The 22,910-nt window shown below is 41.7% G+C and overlaps 1 protein-coding gene across 2 annotated transcripts; it reads left to right on the top strand.

The window, feature by feature from the left end:
* The first annotated feature begins 473 nt into the window (after positions 1-473).
* Positions 474-22,910, top strand: LOC112258007 (hypoxia up-regulated protein 1-like). 2 transcript variants are annotated; one of them, XM_024432045.2, is made up of 25 exons: positions 474-964; positions 3,522-3,594; positions 5,671-5,764; positions 6,096-6,174; positions 6,324-6,478; positions 7,263-7,339; positions 7,441-7,622; positions 7,763-7,878; positions 8,898-9,084; positions 9,490-9,624; positions 11,684-11,766; positions 14,374-14,506; positions 14,693-14,874; positions 16,389-16,527; positions 16,921-16,972; positions 17,601-17,677; positions 17,789-17,938; positions 18,409-18,593; positions 18,845-18,932; positions 19,032-19,288; positions 19,905-19,989; positions 20,198-20,474; positions 20,797-20,904; positions 21,209-21,316; positions 21,599-22,910. In XM_024432045.2, the coding sequence occupies exons 2-25, from the start codon at positions 3,528-3,530 to the stop codon at positions 21,646-21,648; spliced, it is 3,066 nt and encodes a 1,021-aa protein (XP_024287813.1). In that variant the 5' UTR covers positions 474-964; positions 3,522-3,527; the 3' UTR covers positions 21,649-22,910. The 2 variants fall into 2 exon arrangements, with proteins under 2 accessions (XP_024287813.1, XP_024287812.1); XM_024432044.2 differs by lacking the exon at positions 474-964 and adding an exon at positions 1,234-1,293.

Raw genomic sequence — 22,910 nt, 5'->3', positions numbered from 1 at the left:
CGTGCAACTCTGTGTTGTCTGCTCACACTGCTATGCTTTATCTTGGCCAGGTCGCAGTTGCAAATGAGAACTTGTTCTCAACTAGCCTACCTGGTTAAATAAAGGTGAAATAAAAGTGCGTTCAAAACAACTGCGAACTCGGGGAAAAACGAGCTCCGACTAGTGAAAATCGTTTAGAACCGTCATCATGTGCGGCAGGGTAGCCTAGTGGTTAGATCGTTGGACTAGTAACCGGAAGGTTGCAAGTTCAAATCCCTGAGCTGACACGGTACAAATCTGTTCTGCCCTTGAACAGGCAGTTTAGCCCACTGTTCCTAGGCCGTCGTTGAAAATAAGAATTTGTTCTTAATTGACTTGCCTAGTTAAATAAATCTAACTCGGGTATTTCTTTCCGACCTGAAGATCACTGACGTCATGATTCCACTTTGTTTATTTCCGAGTCCCCAATAGTCTTGAAAGCACCAACAGGGTCAGCGCTGTCCTCGCGGAACACGACTCTAGTGGTTTCCACTAGATAGCGCAACCACAAAATCAAAATCGAATATATCGTAAAAATAATTGAAAGCAAAAATTAGCTTTTTGGTGTAAAATTTAAGGTTATGCATAAGGCTAACCGTTTAGTTAAGGTCAGGTTTAAAGAACATACATTGTAGAAATAGGCAGGGTTTATGAATTTGTGTCTGTGGTAACAACTGACGACCGACTCGAGTGGATCCAATGAGATCACGCCGCGTTCTGGGCCCAATGGCGAGAACAAGCAGGTGATAGCAAGGGAAAAATCAAGAAATCTTTATTAGAGTGCCTACGAAGAGGTTTTTAGTTAATAGATCAAGCCAACAGTAAGAAGTATCACCTAAAATCATACAGTTTAGCTTGCTGCAAGTAAAGGCGTGCGCTTTCATTTCGTTTATATTGTTGTTTAAACCAGTCTGCTTCAAAGAACTGAACTGCTGGAGTGGAGAAGGTAAGGTTCTGCTCTGTCAGCAATGTGCCTAGCTAGTTAAGTAATTGTTTTTCCATTATATTCTAATTACCAGCAAATACTGTTGCTCATGGGGTCCATTGACGCAGTCCCAGCTACCGGTTATTTGCTAACATAGTCTCTCATTTCAAATGAAATGGTTGAGGGATTTTAAAGGTGAATTTTAGCTAGCTGTGTTTCTAAAAAGCATTATTTGTATTGTAGGAGGCTACCTAACTGACGGAACCCGTTTACAGAACCCAAGACTTCTCTTTGTTTTTGAATGAATGGTCAAGGCATCACCTGCGCTGGGCGTCCATGGCATTCATACTGTACGCCAGTGCTCCATGATGGGGCTAGAAGTTTCCACGACCATGTATTTGAATATGAATAAATACATGCTATATAGCCATTAGCTTGCTGATTGCCTATTGTTTTCTACTTGATATAGACATTAGCTAGCCTAAATCCTTTATTTCGCGAAACGTGCCCTAGTCCGTAGAAAGAAAAATAATTGCCTCACGGTTTCATCATGCTTCCTGACTTATCATCAGCACTTGAATTAAGTCACAGAACTAAACTGAGTCACAGAACATCCACTTACCTGAACAGTGGTAGAAAAAGTACCCAAAATCGTACTTGAGTCATTTTCTATTAAGTTATCTTTACTTATACTCCAGTGAAAGTCACCCAGTGGTATACTATTTGAGTGAAAGTCAAAGTATTTTGTTTAAAATATACTTTACTTGGAAATTAATGTAATTGCTGCAATGTACTTAAGTATCAAGTTACAGTAGCAAAAATCGTTTCAAATGACTTATATTAAGCAAAGCAGATGGCCACTTAATATTTATTTACGGCTAGCCAGAGGCAGGCTCCCACTCAGACATAATTTACTTACGAAGCATGTGTTTTTTGTGTGTCTGCCAGATCAGAGGCAGTAGGGATGCCCAGGGACGTTCTCTTGACAAGTGTGTGAATTACACTATTTCTGTCCTGCTAAGCATTCAAAATGTAACTAGTAGTTTTGGGTGTCAGGGAAAATGTATGGAGTAAAAATTACACTGTTCTTCAGGAATGTAGTGAAGTAAAAGTTGTCAAATATTAATAGTGAAGTACAGATTTTTTTTTTTTTTTAAACTACCTAAGTAGTACTTTGAGCATTTTTACTGAAGTTCTTTACACCACAGCCTGAATGCACCTGGACAGTGAAGGTGGCATATTTTGGAAATTTGGAAGGAGGAGAGATGACTAGAAATGATGTGTTTGACCGTTTTATGTGTTGATTAATTAGAGGACCTTGTGCATTTCAGGTAAAATAACAACTCAATGTTTTATATTCCGGGACAAATTAGGAATTGCAATCTGGGAGATGGATTTACATAGGAACAATATAGCCTGGGACCTAATTTTTAAAATTCTGCTTGGTTTTTCTTAATTTTTTTGCCTGCCATATCAATTCTGCTATAGTCTGAGACATTTTAAGTTTTAGAAACTGGGCCTGAGTAACAGGCAGTTGACTTTGAGCACGTCAGTCAGGCGGAAATTCACGAAATTAGACCCTATCAAGATAATGCTTTTTGACCAGTTCCCAAATTAACATAATTGGTTCAGAGTTTGTTTTGATATTTTAACCTGCGTGTTGTGATCGCGTTTGGTGTGGGGGGGACAAAATACATTTATGCACGATGACGCACGCGTGCAGCCGGTTTGGTTTCGTGCTGAAGAAGAATGGCAGAGCATTATCTAAGTATTCTTGTGGACTTCCTACATCTGCACTGGTATGACAAGTTTTGTATAGGTGAAAGCAATGTGGTGTATGACCACCAGGCTTTGGCTTTCACCGCTCCTCCTGTTCAACAGTGCAGGTGACGGAATGGACACACAAGAACAGGAGTCATCTTTGGGATGTTCCTTTTTACCTTACTTGCTGCTCTAGAGCAGTGGTTCCCAAACTGTGCGGCACCAGGTTTTTTCTGGAGCTCAATACGGCTTTCAAGTTGTAATAGTGGTGGTGTGTGTGTGTGTGTGTGTGTGTGTGTGTGTGTGTGTGTGTGTGTGATGTTCCCCAATTCTGGAAGGGGGGCCTGAGTGGAAACATTCTAGAGCAGGGTTTCCCCAAAATCAGTCTTGGGGCCCCCCTGGGTGCACTGATTCAAATAAAGCTTGATGAGTTGGTTATTTTAATCAGCTGTGTAGTGCTAGGGCAAAAAACAAAATGTACTACCGGGGGATGTGCTCACTCTATTTCCTTTCTGAAACATTACTTTTTACTATTTGCTGATATGCATTGTATAGAGAAATTGATGTTCTTGTGCATTTGTTTTTTTTAAGCACCTGCCAAATTGATATTTGATCCCCAAAAAAGACTTCTAAAACAAATGACAACATTTGTAGCTAATGGATTTGTACAGGATGACAAAACCGAGTCGAGGATAATGAATCTTTATGAGGTCTCAAAATATTGAACCAATTATTTCTTCAGCACACTTACCATGTCACTAAAGAAGGCTGCTGTTAGCATTTGAATATCTGTTTTTGTTCTGCTTTGTGTGTACAGGTCACCATGAGGAGGAAGCTGACTTTATGGGCTCGCTTCTGCCTCGTCTTGGCTCTGCTGCCTTCACAAACAGGTACTAACACTACACATGGTAATTCCATCCAAGACACCTGCCCGCATCAAGCACCGGCAGATGCTTAACACCAAATTCAAATTTCAACATAAATCTGAATGCCTCCATTTTGAGTGCGAGAAAAAATGGACACGTGCAGAGGTTATAGTTAATCTGTCACATTACAATATGATGCATTGTCTGTATTTGTACCTATTTACACATGAATTTACTGATGCACGGATGAACATTGATTAAGTTCGATGTCAACTGATGCAAAATTAATCACTCACATTGCCACCATACCACTGTAGCCAGTGAGAAATCATTGAAGCTAGTCACCTTTAGTATTGTCTCACTTAGTCTGTAATAGAGGTCGACCGATTATGATTTTTCAACGCCGATACCGATTATTGGAGGACAAAAAAAGCAGATGCCGATTGATTGGATGATTTTTTTTTTTTTTAAATGTGTTTGCGATTACAATTACAACAATACTGAATGAACACTTATTTTAACTTAATATAATACATCATTAAAATAAATTTAGCCTCAAATAAATAATGAAACATGTTCAATTTGGTTTAAATAATGCAAAAACAGTGTTGGAGAAGAAAGTGGAATATGTGCCATGTAAGAAAGCTAACGTTTCAGTTCCTTGCTCAGAATATGAGAAAATAAGCTGGTGGTTCCTTTTAACATGAGTCTTCAATATTCCGAGGTAAGAAGTTTTAGGTTGTAGTTATTATAGGACTATTTCCCTCTATACCATTTGTATTTCATTAACCTTTGACTATTGGATGTTCTTATAGGCACTTTAGTATTGCCAGTGTAACAGTATAGCTTCCGTCCCTCTCCTCGCTCCTACCTGGGCTCGAACCAGGAACACATCGACAACAGCCACCCTCGAAGCAGCGTTACACATGCAGAGCAAAGGGGACAACTACTCCAAGTCTCAGAGCGAGTGACGTTTGAAACGCTATTAGTGCGCACCCAGCTAACTAGTTAGCCATTTCACATCACATCGTTACACCAGCCTAACCTCAGTAGTTGATAGGCTTGAATTCATAAACAGCAGAGCTGCTGGCAAAACGCACAAAAGTGCTGTTTGAATGAATGCTTATGAGCCTGCTGGTGCCCACCATTGCTCTGTCAGACTGCTCTATCAAATCATACACTTAATTATAACAACACATAGAAATACGAGCCTTAGGTCATTAATATGGTAGAATCAGGAAACTGTCATCTCAAACAAAACATTTATTATTTCAGTGAAATACGGAACCATTCCATATTTTATCTAATGGGTGGCATCCATCAGTCTAAATATTCCTGTTACATTGCACAACCTTATATGTTACGTCATAATTATGTACAATTCTGGCAAATTAGTTCGCAATGAGCCAGCGGCCCAAACTGTTGCATATTCCTGACTCTGCGTGCAATGAACGCAAGAGAAGTGACACAATTTCACCTGGTTAATATTGCCTGCTAACCTGGATTTCTTTTAGCTAAATATGCAGGTTTAAAAATATATACTTCTGTGTATTGATTTTAAGGCATTGATGTTTATGGTTAGGTACACGTTGGAGCAACGACAGTCTTTTTTCACAAATGCGCACTGCATCAATTATATGCAACGCAGGACACACTAGATAAACTAGTAATATCATCAACCATGTGTAGTTATAACTAGTGATTATGATTAAGTTTAATGATAGCTAGCAACTTACCTTGGCTTCTTACTGCATTCGCGTAACAGGCGGGCTCCTCATGAGGCAGGTGGTTAGAGCGTTGGACTAGTTAACCGTAAGGTTGCAAAATTGAATCCCTGAGCTGACAAGGTAAAAAGCTGTCGTTCTGCCCCTGAACAAGGCAGTTAACCCACCGTTCCTAGGCCGTCATTGAAAATAAGAATGTGTTCTTTAACTGACTTTCCTAGTTAAATAAAGGAGTAAAAAATTATGAGAATTTGAAATCGGCCCTAATTAATCGGCCATTCCGATTAATCGGTCGACCTCTAGTCTGTAATCATCACTTTGTTATTACAAAAGTACAGGTAATGGAATAATCATACCTATTATTTTGTCCATACAGCCTCTGTTGCAGTCATGTCAGTTGACCTGGGCAGTGAGTGGATGAAAGTAGCGATAGTAAAACCTGGCGTGCCAATGGAGATTGCTCTAAACAAGTGAGTATTGCTATTTTCATTGTCTCTAGCCATGTCATCGCAATGGGTTTAGGACTTTGTGCTTTTAGACAGAAATCCCTATTCCATTTCATGTTTGATAAATATTCATAGTTATTAATATCGTACTCATCGCTCATGTGTGAGTACGCTAGCTGTTCTTTAGTGTTTACAATGCATGTTAACATGGCAATACCTAAATGGGCCCGTGTTGAATAGTGAATGAAAATTGCCTGAACTAAGGGTCAGTTCACGATAAATATATTTTTTAAAGCATTCTCAAACCTTTAACTTGTTTCAAATAGTCTGTCTTATCCTTCTTTGTGTTGCACAGGGAGTCCAGGAGGAAAACGCCAATAGCTGTGTGTTTAAAAGAAAACGAGAGACTTTTTGGAGACAGTGCATTGGGAGTGGTAAGGCACTTTGTCATTGATAACCTACCAGGTCCAATGTTTTAAAATGTCTATCATGCAGTTAGTGCTCTGTACTCCCCCATGTGAATCAATGAAGTTCATGAATTAATATCTATACTGACATTGATTTGTTTTTCTTTCTCCCGCAGTCTGTGAAGAACCCCAAATTTGTCTATAGGCATCTTCAGAGCCTCCTTGGAAAGAAGCATGACAACCCACAGGTGGCGGTCTATCAGAAACGCTTCCCCGAGCACCATCTGGTGACAGATGAGAGTCGGGGCACAGTTCTCTTTAGCAACTCGGAGTAAGTCGTTTTTGATTTCATCTCATTGGTTCCCTTTTCCTTTGTTTAGCAGGAGGTAATTGAGCTAAGTGATTTGTTGACGAGTACTAATAATACGGACGTCTATGGACGATATGGGGGAAAATGCTGACCCGTTAACTTATTGTTTGTCAGTGTACAACGTTCCTTTGTGTACTGCCCAAATAGCACATTTTAAACCGCCTGTGACAATGTCATTGATCCAGTATGTCCTATGCTGTAGTTGTGGATAAGAGTGATTGGTTCTGGGGCCTCGTTTCTCTAAGGCATTGTGGCACAGCGGTCTAAGGCACTGCATTGCAGTGCTGGAGGTGTCACTACAGATCCAGGTTCGATCCCAGGCTGTGTCGCAACCGGGAGACCCATGAGGCGGCGCACAATTGGCCCAGCGTCCAGGTTAGGGGTGGGTTTGGCCGCCTGGGAGGTCCTTGTCCCATCACGCTCTAGCGACGCCTTGTGGCGGCTGGGTAAATACATGCTGACTTCAGTCACCAGCTGTACGGCGTTTCCTCCGACACATTGGTGCGGCTGGCTTCTGGGTTAAGCGAGCAGTGTCAAGAAGCAGTGCGGCTTGGTTGGGTCGTGTTTGGGAGGATGCATGGCTCTCAACCTTCGCCTCTCCCGAGTCTGTACGGGAGTTGTGGTGATGGGACAAGACAAACTGGATATCATGAAATTGGGGTGGAGAAAGGGGTTACAAAAAATAATATATTTTATAAAAATATGAAAAATGCTTGGCTGTAATGTCTACTCTGTTTTCCTGCAGAGAAATGCAGTACTCTCCAGAGGAGCTCCTGGGCATGGTTTTGAACTATTCACGTGGACTTGCTCAGGACTTTGCAGGTTTGTCTGTTCACTATTAGTATGGGGAAAAGGTTTTCTCTCAACATTGTTGCCCAATTATTTTGAGGCCCCCCTTGAATGTATTTTACTCTCGCTTACAGAGCAGCCCATCAAAGATGCAGTGATCACCGTCCCAGTCTTTTTCAATCAGGCAGAGCGCAGAGCAGTCCTGCAGGCCGCACAGATGGCAGGTGTTAAAGTCCTTCAGCTCGTCAACGACAACACGGCGGTGGCACTCAACTACGGCGTCTTCAGGAGAAAAGACATCAACAGCACAGCACAGGTGCGCTAACTAGGCTGCTTTTACAAGTGTTTTTTAACTAGGTTCAGTCTTTTTGAGTTGCGCTTCATAAGTTTTTTCATGGGTCAGAAAAGTTGCTTTGTGTAACCCTAGACTTATATTCCCGTTGTCTCTCGCTACAGAACATAATGTTCTATGACATGGGTTCAGGCAGCACAACGGCAACCATCGTCACATACCAGACAGTCAAAACCGAAGAGTCGGGTTCCCAGCCACAGCTCCAGATACGAGGAGTGGGGTGAGACAAAAGGACCTGTATACCCACTTTTACACACACACACACACACACACACACTGCAACACAGGATGTTGGGGAAAGCACACGCCTTGCACTCTGCTCTAATCATTATGAAATAGGTACTAGTTTTGTTTTCATTCCATATACAGTGAGCTCCAAATGTATTGGGACAGCGATTTAAAAAAATACGTTTTGGCTCTACTCAAGCACTTTGGAACGATAGAATGAGTATGAGGTTAAGGTGCGGACTATCCACTTGAATTTCAGGCTTTTCATCCATATCGGGTGAACTGTTTTGAAATCACAACACTTTTTGTACGTAGTCCCCCCTTTTTAGGGGACCAAAGGAATTGGGACTAATTCCGCTGTGTAGTTAAGTATTTGGTCTCATATTCATGGTACGCTATGACCACATCAAGTATGACTCGACAAATTTGTTGGATGCATTTACTGTTTGTTTAGGTTGTTTCAGATTATTTTGTGACCAATAGAAATTAATTGTAAATAATGTATTGTCATTTTATTGTAACTAAGAATGTTTCGAAACACTTCGACGTTCATGTGGATGCTACCATGATTACGGATATTCCTGAATGCGTCGAGTATTATTACAAAAATATTATTTCTCCCCCAAACATGCTAACCTCTCATGTTATTGTAATGGTGAGGTTAGCATGTCTTGGGTGTTTGATATTTGTGCTCCTAACCTTAACTTTATAATATACCATACAAGTGAATTTGTCCCTATACCTTTGCTCCCCTAATAAAAGGGAGGGGGGGGATTATGTACAAAAAGGTGTTCTCGAAACGGTTCATCCGATATGGCTGAATATACCCTCATATTAAAGCTTAGTCTGCACTTCAACCTCATAGTCATGGAATCTTTTCAAAACAATGTGTCACTGTCCCAATTCTTTTGGAGCTCACTAAGTATTTGTATTTTCGATGTCTTATTGTGGATCGATGACAAGCACATTTCTCAAATGTTCCTAACCTAACAATGTTCTGTCTTTGACCAGGTTTGACCGCTCTCTGGGGGGCTTTGAGATGGAGCTGCGGCTGCAGGACCACCTGGCCAAGCTATTCAACGAGCAGAAGAAGACCAAGAAGGACGTGAGGGAGAACCACCGGGCCATGGCCAAGCTCCTCAAGGAGGCCCAGAGACTCAAGACTGTGCTGAGCGCTAATGCCGAATTCATGGCACAGGTGACTGGACCTTTGCTAACCCCAGTCTTACACCATTCTCCTTACCTTTGCTGCAGTTGAGAGTAGTTACCAGTTACTCCCATGTCACCCGTAGTGTTCTACTGTAGATGTGTAACCTTGTAAAATAACTACACAGGTGAAGCCATCGCATTGCTTCTTTATCCCTCCATTCCCTGTCACTTCCAGTCTTGCACTGTTCTGCACATTTAGAGAAATAGGGTCTTTTTTTGGTAATGTTTCTTATGTATTGATGTTCTGTCAGGTGTGTTAGATCTGAAAGTAAGCACCCATTCAGTTGGGGAAACGTTTTTAGCTGCACTTTTACAGTTACCCATAGTGTTCTACTGTAGATGTGTATTACAGTACATGTAAACCAAATATACTCGCACTCTCTTTGTTGTTCAGGTGGAAGGGCTGCTGGATGACATGGATTTCAAGGCCAAGGTGACCCGTGTGGAGTTTGAGACCCTGTGTGCTGACCTTTTTGAGAGAGTGCCTGGCCCTGTACAGGATGCCCTCAGCTCTGCAGAGATGTCCCTGGTGAGTCACTGCAGCTTGTGTGCATTCATTAGGCACCAAATGGACTTAACCAGGAAGGGACTCCCTGGATTTGTCCAATAACTAGATTTTTGGTTTTCCGTTGAAAACCTTAAAACATTTCCCATTGAGTGCCTTAATGAACATGACACTTGTTTGTCTATTGATATTTTAGTAAAGCAGTGGCCAACTTTATTTTACATTTTGGGGAGACTTTTTATGCACAAACGACAGACAAAAGCATCAAAAGTCACAGGAAAACCAGCATTATCAAAAAGAAAACTAAAGGATATTTGTTCTGAAGTGTCTTTGATCTGAGATGACAGATTGGGAGACAGATTTTTTTTTTTGCCCCTTAATTTTGGCACTGAAGTCTCTATATACTTCCATTCATTTTTTTTTTTCAACTGGTACCGGGGGACCTTCAGGCGAGTCTTGTGAGGCCTGTGTGCGTCCTAGAGCAAAACAACCGTGTTTGTGAGTCTCACCTTTGCAAAGAGGGCTCATATTAGTGTGTAGCCCAAACTGTTTTGACTTGGCAGATCGGCTGTACCGACATCAGACGAGTCCCAAGATGCTTGTGGGGGTCGACGAGAAAAACAGTCTTAACTTTCCATAGAGGGGTCATAATATACCGAACAGAAATATAAACGCAACTATTTAGTTAGTTCATATAAGGAAATCAGTCAATTGAAATAAATGTATTGGGCCCTATTCTGTGGATTTCTCATGACTATTTCTCATGACTAGGAATACAGATATGCATCTGTTGGTCAGACCCCCAAAAAAAAAAGAGTAGGTGTATGGATCAGAAAAAAGTCTGTACCTGGTTTGACCATTTGCCTCATGCAGTGCGACACATCTCCTTCGTGTAGAGTTGATCAGGCTCTTGGTTGTGGCCTGTAGATGCTGGATATTGGCTGGATATTGGCAGGAACTGGAGTATGCTGTCGTACATGTCGATCCAGAGCGTCCCAAACATGCGGACCATGGAAGGACCATATGCAGTCCACTGAAGAACTGGGACATTTTCAGTTTTCTGGAAATGTGTACAGATTGGGCTGTATATTATCATGCTGAAAATGAGGCGACGGCGGTGAATGAAGGGCACGACAATGGGCCTCAGGATCTCGTCACGGTATCTCTGCATTCAAATTGCTGTAGATTTAAAATGCAATTGTGTTTGTCCGGAGCTTATGCCTGCCCGTACCAAAACCCCACCGCCACCATGGGGCAAACCGCTCGCCCACACAATGCTGTACACATGGTCTGTGGTTGTGAGGCCGGTTGAACATACTGACAAATTCTCTAATTACAGACAGAAATACTCAGTTTCATCAGCTGTCCGTGTAGCTGGTCTCAAACGATCCCACAGGTGAAGCCGGATGTGGAGGTCCTGAGCCGTGATGTGGTTATACATGGTCGGCAGTTGTGAGGCTGGTTGGACGTACTGCCAATTTCTCTAAAATGACGGAGGCGGCTTACGGTCGAGAAATTAACATTCAATTCTCTGGCGACTGCTCCGGTGGACATTCCTGCAGTCAGCATGCAAATTGCACGCTCCCTCAAAATTTGAGACATCTGGCATTGTGTTTTGTGACAAATAGGGATAAACACATTTTTGCACCACATTTGAGAGAAATAAGCTTTGTGTGGCACAATTTTGGGATCTTTTTTATTTCAGCTCATGAAATATGCGACCAATGCTTTACAGATTTTTCAGTAGTTTGTAGGCCAACACGTTTGGACGCCACAGACTATTTTGTAAGACTGATTTGCAGGATGTCTCATGGTCTGACACACTGCAAATGTGGAAGTCCGACAGGCAGATGTGGTGGATTGAGACGCTTCCAATGCAAAACAAAAACATATCTTGTTTAAACTGAACAGATTTTTATGGGATTGTTGTGTTCTGCTAATTAGATTTCCACGAGGGTGTGGACATTGACCTTACGGGGTTAAACATGTCAAGCCTTCAGAGATTTCTACAGAGATTGAACCAACACATGTTTGTTTATTTGCAAGTATTGTAAGTATATCTTCCAACATTGTTTTCCAACAGGATGAGATCGAGCAGGTGATCCTTGTGGGTGGCTCCACCCGAGTGCCTAAGGTGCAAGAAGTGCTGCTCAAAGCCGTTGGGAAGTATGTCAACAGTTTCACTTGACACTGTCAATACTTGGGGCTCTACACTACATGAGGGACATATTGTCCAGGGTTTTGGCTGTAAGATGTGATATTCAAAACAAACCTCCCTAGACAATGGAACACAATAGAATAGAGTAAGTGCTTCACCTGAAAGTGTCATAGGTAGTATCTACTAGAGTGATGGTATGTAACTCACATGTTGGAAATGTTCCATCTGGGATGAAAAGGCTTAAAGGGATAGTTAGACCCTAAATCAAACTTTGCCAGGTGTTTTTGGACCTGAAAAATGGAAATTAGACTAAGGTGTACACCATTTGTTGTGAAGATCAGCTAGATATGCCTTAATTGCAAATTAATATGAAAATAGGCCAATGTTCCCTTAAATTTGGGCACTGAGCAAATTGCAGATCTGAGCGTGAACTTGAAAGTTGTGAGAATTCTGTGCAACTTCCAGCTGTGCCTATTTTAAGTTTCCAAGTAGACTACGATGGCTTTTTGATCATAATGTATTAGGCCTACAGTGCCTTGCAAAAGTATTCAGTATTCCCCCTTGGCGTATTTCCTATTTTTGTTGCATTACAACCTGTAATTGAAATGGATTTTTATTTGGATTTCATGGAATGGACATACACAAAATGGTGAAGTGGGGGAAAATATTAACTACAGTTTAATGAAAAGAGTTGTGCATATGTATTCACCCCCTTTGCTATGAATCCCCCTAAATAAGATCTGGTGAAACCAATTACCTTCAGAAGTCACATTAGTTAGATTGCCCACAGGTGGACTTTTAAGTGTCACATGATCTGAGTATGTGTATATATTCATGCATGCACCTGTTCTGAAAAGCCCCAGAGTCTGGGGCACCACCAAGCATGCGGCACCATGAAGACCAAGGAGCTCTCCAAACAGGTCAGGGACTAAGTAGTGAAGTACAGATCAGGGTTGGGTTATAGAAAAATATCAAACTTTGAATGTCCCACATTAAATGAAAAGAAAATGGCACCACAACAAACCTGCCAAGAGAGGGCCTACCACCAAACTCAGACCAGGCAAGGAGGGAATTACTCTGAGGCAACAAAGAGACCATGAAGGAGCTGCAAAGCTCCACAGCGGAGATTGGAGTATCTGTCCGTAGGACCACTTTAAGCCGTGCATTCCACAGAGCTGGGATATATTGGAGAGTGGCCAGAAAAAGCTATTGCTTAAAGAAAAAAATTAGCAAACACATTTGGTTTTTGCCAAAAGGCATATAGGAGACTCTCCAAACATATGGAAGAAGGTACTCTGGTCAGATGAGACTAAAATTGAGCTTTTTTTTGTTTAAGGAAATTAACACCATCACCCTGAGAACACCATCTTTTTCATTGGCAGGGACTGGGAAACTGTTCAGAATTGAAGGAATGATTGATGTCGCTAAATACAGGGAAATTCTTCAGGGAAACCTGTTTCCGTCTCCCAGAGATTTGAGACTGGGACAGAGGTTCACCTTCCAGCAGGACAATGACACTAAGCAACAAAATAGGAAAAATGCCGTGGGGGGGGTGGTGAACTCTTTCGTAAGCCACTGTACCAGAGTGGCCTGCCATAAAACAATGGTGAAAATGCATCCCATAACATTTTAACATGGGAATAGCTGTTCTATCATTCAGCCTACAGTAGCAGCCAATGTGTGGTGGTCAATGTAGGCCTACATTCCATGAGACTTTTGAAAGAAACATGCAGGGATTGAGATTGACCTGTTATCTAGTCCTTCAAACAAGGTTACTGAATGTGGTGGTTGCAAGAAACCACTTTACGTTATTGTTCCCGAACCATTTATTATAATGAATCAGACAAATGATGCTAACATCTGTCTATTGGCTACTTGGCTTAGTCAAGCCAACCTCAAAATACAACAGACCCTTTTTTAAGACCAAAAATAGCTCTATACCGTACTTGCTTTTCAACGATGTCTAGAAATGTACATGTTTTGTGCTCTTGTATGAAGCAATGACGCCCCTATTGCTGACTAGAAATTAGCTTTTAACTGGGCTAATAATTCACTAACTAGCGAAGGATATTAATAAAATGTGCACACGTGGCTACATGCAGCTCTTGCTTTGATCTCAAAACAAGCACATCTAAGCCTGTAAACAGTCCACTTCAAAAAATGTCACAGATCTGTATATGGCAATGGTCTATTTGCATATAGGCCTACTGCAGCTCTGATTGGTTATGCTGCACCGGTCTGTGTAGAGTACGGGTGCAATAGCATCCTACTCCAACGCGGTCTGCCTACAGAAAAATCTCTTATTTTTGTTACATTATGTTGCATTGAAAGTGGCTATTGCTTTGATCACAATTGCCACAGTAAAGGGAAATGATAGTTAACACCAACTGGTTAAACTCTAGAAAGTTGAGTGAAGTTGTCTCGTGCACCTCTCCGTTCTGCGGTAGTCCCGGGGAGCTGCACGGCCGTCTCGGGCTACACCGCAGCTTCGAGTGAACATTGGTTGAGGCATGTAGTTTCATATACAAACCATTTGACTACTTTTGAGGTCTGAAAAAGTATCTGGCCAACCTTATTTTTTAAGTGATATTTCACTTTGACCTGACTGTGTGTAGAGAGGAGCTAGGGAAGAACCTCAACGCAGATGAGGCTGCAGCCATGGGGGCTGTGTACCAGGCCGCTGCCCTCAGCAAGGCCTTCAAAGTCCAACCTTTCCTGGTTAGAGAGGCAACTGTTTTCCCCATTCAGGTAACACAGCCCATTCTTTAACATTGAAACCCATCCCTTAAAAAATAAATAATAATAATTGAATTGCCTCAATCCAAAATGAAAGTAAAAGCTAAGCACCACACAACTGCATGTCATATGGTGCTCATCTTTTACATTTATTTTGGATTGTAGCATACAGCTGTGTTTGTTTCTCTCACTCTCCAGGTGGAGTTCACAAGTGAGATGGAGGAGGATGGTTCCAGGATCCTGAAGCACAACAAGCATATTCTGTTCCAGAGGATGGCCCCCTACCCCCAGAGCAAGGTCTTCACCTTCAACCACACTGACGACTTTGCCTTCAACATCAACTACGGCGATCTCAGTTTCCTGGGCCAGGAAGACCTCAGGTGAACACCACCCAAAATAAAGTTGGATTTAATTGGTCGGAATTTAGGTCCGGTTTTCTGGACACAGATTAAGCCTAGGCATGGACTAAAGCATGCTGAATGGATGTTATTACGATCTCTTTTAGTCGGAATTTGGACTAATCTTCCACAGTCCTCAAACATTAAAATACAACTTATAATAAGATCACATTTTCACATACAACACACTGTAACAGACATAACACTGACATATTGACCAGATAAAGTCTGAAATTATAGTTTGATTCCTTCATCTACCATAGTCCTGCACAACCTTCCAATTTAAATGGTTCTAAAGTATTGTTTGAATTTATATTGGAAGGTTTCTGGTTTGCTCAGAAGTTATTCCATTTCTTTATGGCTCTAAATCATAATGTTATTTTGTCTTCTGTCTGGATAAAACATAGATGGTGGACAATCTATTCCTAGTATTTACTGAAAGTCTGTCTCTTACCAACTGAATACTGTTGTGAATAGAGTTTGGCTGTTTTTTTAAATGGTGTACATTGTGAAATAAAATAAGCATGTTTTTTAATTATCTTGGTTGATGACCAACAACTCATTGAGCATGATTACAACAGAAGAACCATATCTCCACCTTTAAACAATCCTTGTTGCTTTGTTCTGTGCGATCTGCAGCCTCCTAATGTCACTTGCTGATGCATGTCCCCAGACTACAGAACAGTAGGTCACCTGACTACCAATTAATGCTTGGGTTGTTTGCTAAAGAACATTTCCCGGTAAATATTTGGCTATACTTCTGATCATGCATGCAGTTTGAATATATTTTTTTTACATGAGTTTGAGACAACCATGATAAGCAGTTGTCTTGCTGCACCCGTAGTAGTTTGGTTTCTGACACTTCCTCAATTTGTGGGTCCCCCCAATACTTAATTGTATCCCATGCTTTGTTGGCCTTTTGCTGGTGGAACAGACCAACATAACCTTGGTTTTCCTGGTGTTCAAAACAAGTTTGTTCTGGGAAACCCACTTCATTATTTCCTGGATCTACTTGTAGAGCCTGCTGTACCCGTTGAACCAGTTGTCTTGCTGTATAAATTGTAGGATCATCTGCAAATATAGTAGATTGAGTTTCAGATAAGATAAAAGGAAGGTTATATATGTGTGTGTGTGTGTGTGTAAAGTGGCCCAATGGAGAATACATTGTTTGGTTTTTTTAGCCTAGGATTTGATTGTCTGTCGGCCCATAGATTTACCCTACTCTGTGAGCCAACACGGTTAAACGGCAAGGTCTGAAAAGGTTTTATGTAGACCACCTGGGAAATTAAGGATATGCTATAGCAGCGTTTGTTCGGCCATTTATATTAGGGCTATAGACACTAGGGGGACAAATAAAGCTGTTTTGAATTTAATTGGAATGGAAGTGACTTACAGCTAACTTACCTGTTGCATTAACATTCAATTATCAGATGCATTAACTTGGAGGGGTCTGATTTTAATTGTAAATAAAAAGTGTCATTTCTTTCTTCCACCAGTGTCTTTGGCTCTCTCAACCTGACCACAGTGCAGCTGTCTGGGGTGGGCAGCAGCTTCCAGAAGCACACAGATGCTGAGTACAAGGGCATCAATGCCAGCTTCAACATGAATGAGAGTGGCATGCTCCTCCTTGACCGGGTCAGTACCATATAATTACTTATCGAATGTGAATTATATGAACTCTATGGTCAGTGCAATCCTCTAATGCTTATGGAGCTCCTCTCTGGAAGTACAACTAAACCTCAAATACAAAACACATCAGTCTTTTTACACTTTCAAGATGGTTGCAAAATACATCCAAATAATATTTTATATTTACGTTAAGGTTTGATGCAATTTACTTTTTTTTAAATGTAAATCTACATTCTCATCGCGTTTGCATCTGAGGTTTGTAATGCCTTAATCTACCCACATAAACCCAATTAAAATTGGCTTGGTTTGAAGTTATTTTGAGTTGATTTAAACACTATTGAACTCTGTTTTGGGGTAATCGACATTGACCTATCGCTTGAACTAAGTTGCTTTCTTCAGGTGGTGTCTGTCTTTGAGACCGTTGTGGAGGAGGAGGAGTCTACTCTGACAAGTAGGTTTTATGCTAACATCGTAATCATTTGACATCTGATCACCCCTTTAGTCATAATCATAGTTGAGGTGGGCGACAGACAAAATTGCCTGAATTGATGCAAGAACTACGTTTATAACATTAATGTGCATCACTTTTTAAATTATCTTTTAACATATTGTTACTAGTTGGTTGTATGAAAAAGGAAACCACACACTGATCTTGACAGTATCACTGATTTTTAAAAGCTTACGTATCGGCCTCACTTCTGACGAAGGCCGTGCGACCGATATGTAAGCTTATTAAAGATCAGTGATACTATCAAGAGCAGTGTGCGGTTTCCTTTTTCATTCGTCAACTGTTGCCATGAACCTGCAAAATGTTTGCTCAGATGTGCGAGTGCCTTTTGAATTTTGAGTTACTAGTTTGGTTGTAGCCATCAATTGTCAAATTAACAATCACCCATATTAGCATACTTATTTAATTTCAAGCTTCACATTTCTCTAGTACAGGCCATGAACTAATGAACTATATCAGCAAAATGCCTGCGATAAGGATCTGTATGGTAATGTTGACAATTTTCAGGTTATTGTCCCAGCTCTAAATCAGTCTCTTCCATGTCTTAATTCTGTCTCGTTTGACCTGTCAGAACTGGGAAATACAATTTCCAACCTGTTTGGAGGGGGATCCTCGGAACCCAACACAAATGAGACTGAACCAGTTCAGGTAACACTACTAAGTTACCATTCTAATGTAACAAGCACCAGAGTTCCTCCTTAACACTAGTTCATGGCTGTCTAACTCTCTCTGCCGCTCCCCTATTGTCTCTGAATCCAGGATGAGAAGGTTCATCCGGAGTCTGTGAAGGCGCAAGAGGAGGCTGCGCCCCAGGAAGAGAAGCAGGAGCCTGGGGAGGAACAGCAGCAGGAGGAGGTGGCCCCAACCCACGAGAAGACTGAGGGAGTAGACAGTAAGGCTGACCTTCAGGTAAGAGCTTGGCTCAGTTGGATTCCACATAAATGCCTGGGATGTCGCTGGGCCTAGCTCAGTTCTCCTAGTTCCACATTGTGGAATGTTTAGATGGAAATATGTAGAACACAAATGCCTCTGGCATGTTTAAGGAATCCGGGACAGCTCTATTTGTGACATTTCTATCTGCAACATTCCACAATGTTTGCCTTCTAAACGTGGCCCTGGATTGTTTAGCTCAGCCCTGGGGTGTATTCAGTCCTTTTGTGTTTAATGAACTTTCCAAAATGTTAACAATGTTGAATGGAATGTTTGGTAAGAGAATGTTGTCAAGAGAGGGGGGGGGTGTATACTAACCTCACATGAATGAGTTTTAACTCATTCTCTGTTTGAATTCGAGATTAAATAAATCATTACCGTAATGTAAATGAGGCTCTCGAATAAACCAAGATTCCATGAACTATTAAATATTTTATTTTTCTGAGCAGGATGAAAAGGAGGGAGCCAAATCTGGAGAAGAGGAGAAAACGACAGAGGAAGAGGCTAAGACTGAGGCCGAGAAGAAAGCCAAGCATCAGAAGAAAAACGAGATCTATGAGGGTGTCACAGTGGAGCTCCAAGTGAAAGACATCCTTAACCCTCATTTAGAAGCCATCACCTCCTCAAACAAGAAGTGTGTTGCTCTTTCCTTATGACATTTTAGTTGGGCTCAAATGTGCTGGGTGGGGAAGTTGAAAATAAATTTTTCAAGCTGTAATAATGCTGATATTGATGTAGCGTTGTGACTTGTCAAACACCTAGTGACTTCAGAGGCTTTGAATCTGTTGGCGTAATGGCTAAGTTGTTTGACAGACTCATAGACCGAGGTTTGAGTCCCGGTTACCTCCAAATTCGCTGCAATAATGTTTGTTTTCTTCCTGTCAGGCTCCAAGACCTGACTGATAGAGACCTGAAGAAACAGGAGAGGGAGAAGACACTGAACAGCCTTGAGGCATTCCTTTTTGATACCCAGGTTAGAACAGTACCTTCACAGTACAACATCAGTATATTCTGTCTGGCGCTCTCGTGTGTGTATATATATATATAAAGCCTTATCTCCCCCCTCCATTAGGACAAAATGTACCAGGAGGAGTACCAAGCAGTGATGTTGGAGGAAGAGAAGGAAAACATCCTGGCCAAGCTGAGTCAAGTGTCGACCTGGATGGACGAGGATGGCTACTCTGCGTCCACCAAGGAGTTGCGGGAGAAGCTGCAGCATCTCAGAAAGCTGTGCAAGGCCATGTTCTTCCGCGTGGAAGAGCGCAGGAAGTGGCCTGGCCACCTGGCCACCCTGGAGAGCAAGCTCAACCGCTCCAGCTTCTTCCTCAGGTGGGTCAAAGCAGCTCTGTTAGAGCTCTAGGATCGGCTTCCCTTTCACCATTCATAACCTGGAATGGAAAATAGAAAAACTGACCCACGATCTGTTTATTTACCCTTATTTTACCAGGTCATTTTTATTTATTTAACTAGGCAAGTCAGTTAAGAACATTCTTATTTTACATTGACGGCCTACCCTGGCCAAACCCTCCCCTTACCCGGACGATGATGGGCAAATTGCTCAATCACGGCCGGTTGTGATACAGCCCTGGATCGAACCAGGGTCTGTAATGATGCCTCTAGCACTGGTGCAGTGCCTTGCCTGAAAACAATCTTTTACAGCAATGACCTGGGGAGGAGATTAATTAACAAATTGGAAGCTGGGGGTGATTAGGTGGCCATAATGGTGTAAGGGCCAGATTGGGGAATTTGGGATCTCTTTCCTTTGACCAGAGGAAAGAGGGACCCCTACTGGCCCTGTAACACTACTTTCGGCAGCATCTGGTTTCCCATCCAGCGACCGGCCAGGACCGACCCTGCTTAGCTTCAGAGTTTAACATTTTAGAGGTGAATCATGAGATGTACAATGCATCCATTTGACATGGGTCTTCTGTGGTTTTTCCTTAAGGAGCGCCAAACTTGTACCAGAGGATGACCGAATCTTCACTGACGTGGAGCTGAAGACGTTGGAAAAAGTCATCAACGAGACCTCTGTATGTAATGATGTTTAATAATGTCCTATTTGTTTTACTCAGCGCATTTGTCAATTATATTATTTTGATTGACCATTATTACTCAAATTTGAGATAATGTGGTTCAAAACAATCTATATGGAAGCGATTCACTTTGAGTGCCATCATTTGTAATCTTTGATTATTTTTCATTTTATTTTAACCGCCAATACCTCCCCCTCTTCCACAGACGTGGAAGAACAACACAGTAGCTGAACAGGAGAAGAGTTCTCCCACGGAGCGGCCTGTGCTGCTGTCCAAAGACATAGAGTCCAAGTGGGCTTTGCTGGACCGCGAGGTCAACTACTTGCTGAACAAGCCCAAGGCCGCCAAGCCCAAGGCCGCCAAGCCCGCCAAGGCCGCCAAGCCCAATAACAACAGCACCACAGAGAGCAGCAGCAGCAAGGCCAACAGCAGCAAAATGGAAGAGAAAGTCATACTTCCCAAGGAGGAGACCAAAGACGAAGGTGGGAAAGTGGGGAAAACCAACACATTTCTGTTATGGAACATGTGCTTTATATATAGAGGTCATGTTCAGTAGGGCACACCGTAGCAAAACATTTTGAAACTAATTTGAGTGTATGGACTGTAGGTAGTCCCTCCCTGTTTAAGTACATTTCCTTCCGTTAGCTATGTAATGAAGGGGGTTCCTCAGCTGTAATTCATGTCATTTGTAAAGGAAGTGCTTTTGCAGACTTGTTCATATGACGTGTGATATCTTATCAATGATCCCTTAGACAAATGTAATCATAGTCCACTTTTCATTGGCGGCATTTGTTTTCATTCAAGAGGGCACTGAGGAGGTGCAGCAAGAGGAACCACCCATCAAAGAGCCCACTGGACAGAACACAGACTCACTCAGCCAATCACAGCCTGCAGATAAAACTGCAAGTACAGGTGCGTCTGTCATATAATGTATGTAATATGGTCATGTTCAGTTTGGCACACCGTAGCAAAAGGTTATGGAGCATTTATTGGACAAATCCAGGTAGTCCCTTCCCTGTTTGACCCTTTTTCTTCTGTTCGGTATGTAATTAAGGGGGTTCCTCAGCAATGATTTTCATCTAATGAATGTAATTTGCAAAGGAAGTGTTTTTGCAGACTTGTTCACATGACATGGGAACTTGTCAATGATCCCTTTTAAACAATTCTAATCACCGATCAGTTCTCTTTTCATTGGCAACATTTGTTTTCATTCAAGAGGGCACTGAGGAGGTGCAGCAAGAGGAACCGCCCATCAAAGAGCCCACTGGACAGAATACAGACTCACTCAGCCAATCACAGCCTACAGATAAAACTACAAGGACAGGTATGTCTGTCATAGGAACAGTGTCTGCCATAGAAACTACCTTTTTGCGTGTGTGAATTGGCACCCAGTTGCCTTTACAATTTCTCGCTACATAAGTGGGCATCTGATGGAAAAGAAGTGGACATACCATTCAAGCTAGAGCAACTGTCTGCAACTATGAAAAGGAAGGGCATTTTAGTTTTCTTGTCCTTTGGTCTTTATTTTGGTTTTATACCTGGTCATATTTGTAATACTGCGCTGCTACATATTTGAGTATAATATTGTATTCCTCCCAATTCTCAGAACCAACAGAGAAAAACCAGTCAGAAAACCACAAAGGGGATGAGTTATAACAGCTGGAACGAGAAACGAGATTTCATTGTATTTGTTGACTGTTTAATGGTTTCCTACATATTTTGGGGGTTTTGTTTTTCCAGCCTTTTATTTTGAAAACTGTAAAGTCATTGGATCAGCTCAGACTTCTTGAACTGTCTTATTCCCACTACCTACCCCTCGTTCTCACTTTCTGTTCACCTTCATCCCCCTCTGTGGCCGAACATCTTTCCCCTCTTACTGACATGATGAGCAAGGAGCGCTGACGAAGCCTGGAATAACCAGCGAATGAACTGACACAAGACTTCAAGTTTGTATTCTACCATCCTGCCCTACAGTTTTAGGCATACTTTCCCACATGCAAACAACTACTTGGACAACTGTATATTTGCCCTGCATTGAACAAAAGTGTTTAGTTTTGGTAGGACTAATGATAACAGGACTCAATGTTTCCTTCACTGGAACTCTGTTGCATTGCATCGTTTGTCGCTTTCTGGGATCAGGAAGGGTAGTTGTGAAAACAAGCCTGCTTCAGAGGTCAAATCACATCTTGCTTTTATTTATTTTTTTGTGGGTTTGCACTGGCTGTTGAGAAATATATCAAATGGGCTGGAGCTAATGTTTGCTCCTCTTGGGAAATGGAATGGGTTTTAGTTGTATTTGAATGCCTTTAATACCTTGTGTTGTGGCGCATAAGCAATCTGTGATTGTGTGTATACAATATCCTACAAAGGGGGAATTGATTTGTCATCCAAATATTACTGATGACCAGTCGTTAAATGTGTTCATGGGTGTAAAATCTATTTCATGCTTTTCAGAACCTTCTCGCCATGGTCTTCTGGCAATTCATCAGTGAAAAATGTTTCCCTCAAGCTAATTCATTGAAGTACATCTATCTTGATTTCTAGTTTCTCTAAATTGTACTCCAATACATAAAGTTAAATAAACTTCAATTACCAAGGTGTAATTTTGGGCTTGCCATTGGTTGTGTTCAGTAGGTGAAAAAATAAAATGTCATTGATTATTGTTTTGTTACGCTGTGCCCTACTGAACACAACCCTGGTCTTTGTATGGCTGCAAGTATGAATGAGGGCTGTTGCACTGACTGAAGAATAAGTAGATAATATCCATGTCTCAAGCTGCTTGAATCTCTACCAGAGGAGTGTGGTTCCTGTTCTTTGCATCACAGATGGTTTGAGGGGGAATAAACTAATGGGATTGGGGGATGCCAATGCTTTTGTTTCTAAACTGTTAATAGTATTAAAGTATATGGTGATGAACA

This window comes from Oncorhynchus tshawytscha, linkage group LG09 (assembly GCF_018296145.1).
Source record: "Oncorhynchus tshawytscha isolate Ot180627B linkage group LG09, Otsh_v2.0, whole genome shotgun sequence".
Taxonomy (NCBI): domain Eukaryota; kingdom Metazoa; phylum Chordata; class Actinopteri; order Salmoniformes; family Salmonidae; genus Oncorhynchus; species Oncorhynchus tshawytscha.
The sequence above is the reverse complement of the archived record's forward strand: the minus strand, read 5'-3'. Positions and strand labels throughout refer to the sequence as shown.

Excerpts from the sequence above, each read along its gene's own strand:
- LOC112258007 (XM_024432044.2), top strand. The coding sequence starts at position 1,249 with ATGGTCAAGGCATCACCTGCGCTGGGCGTCCATGGCATTCATACT. Across the intron at positions 7,879-8,897 it reads CTCCAGATACGAGGAGTGGG|GTTTGACCGCTCTCTGGGGG; the intron begins GTGAGACAAAAG and ends GTCTTTGACCAG. Across the intron at positions 9,625-11,683 it reads GCTCTGCAGAGATGTCCCTG|GATGAGATCGAGCAGGTGAT; the intron begins GTGAGTCACTGC and ends GTTTTCCAACAG.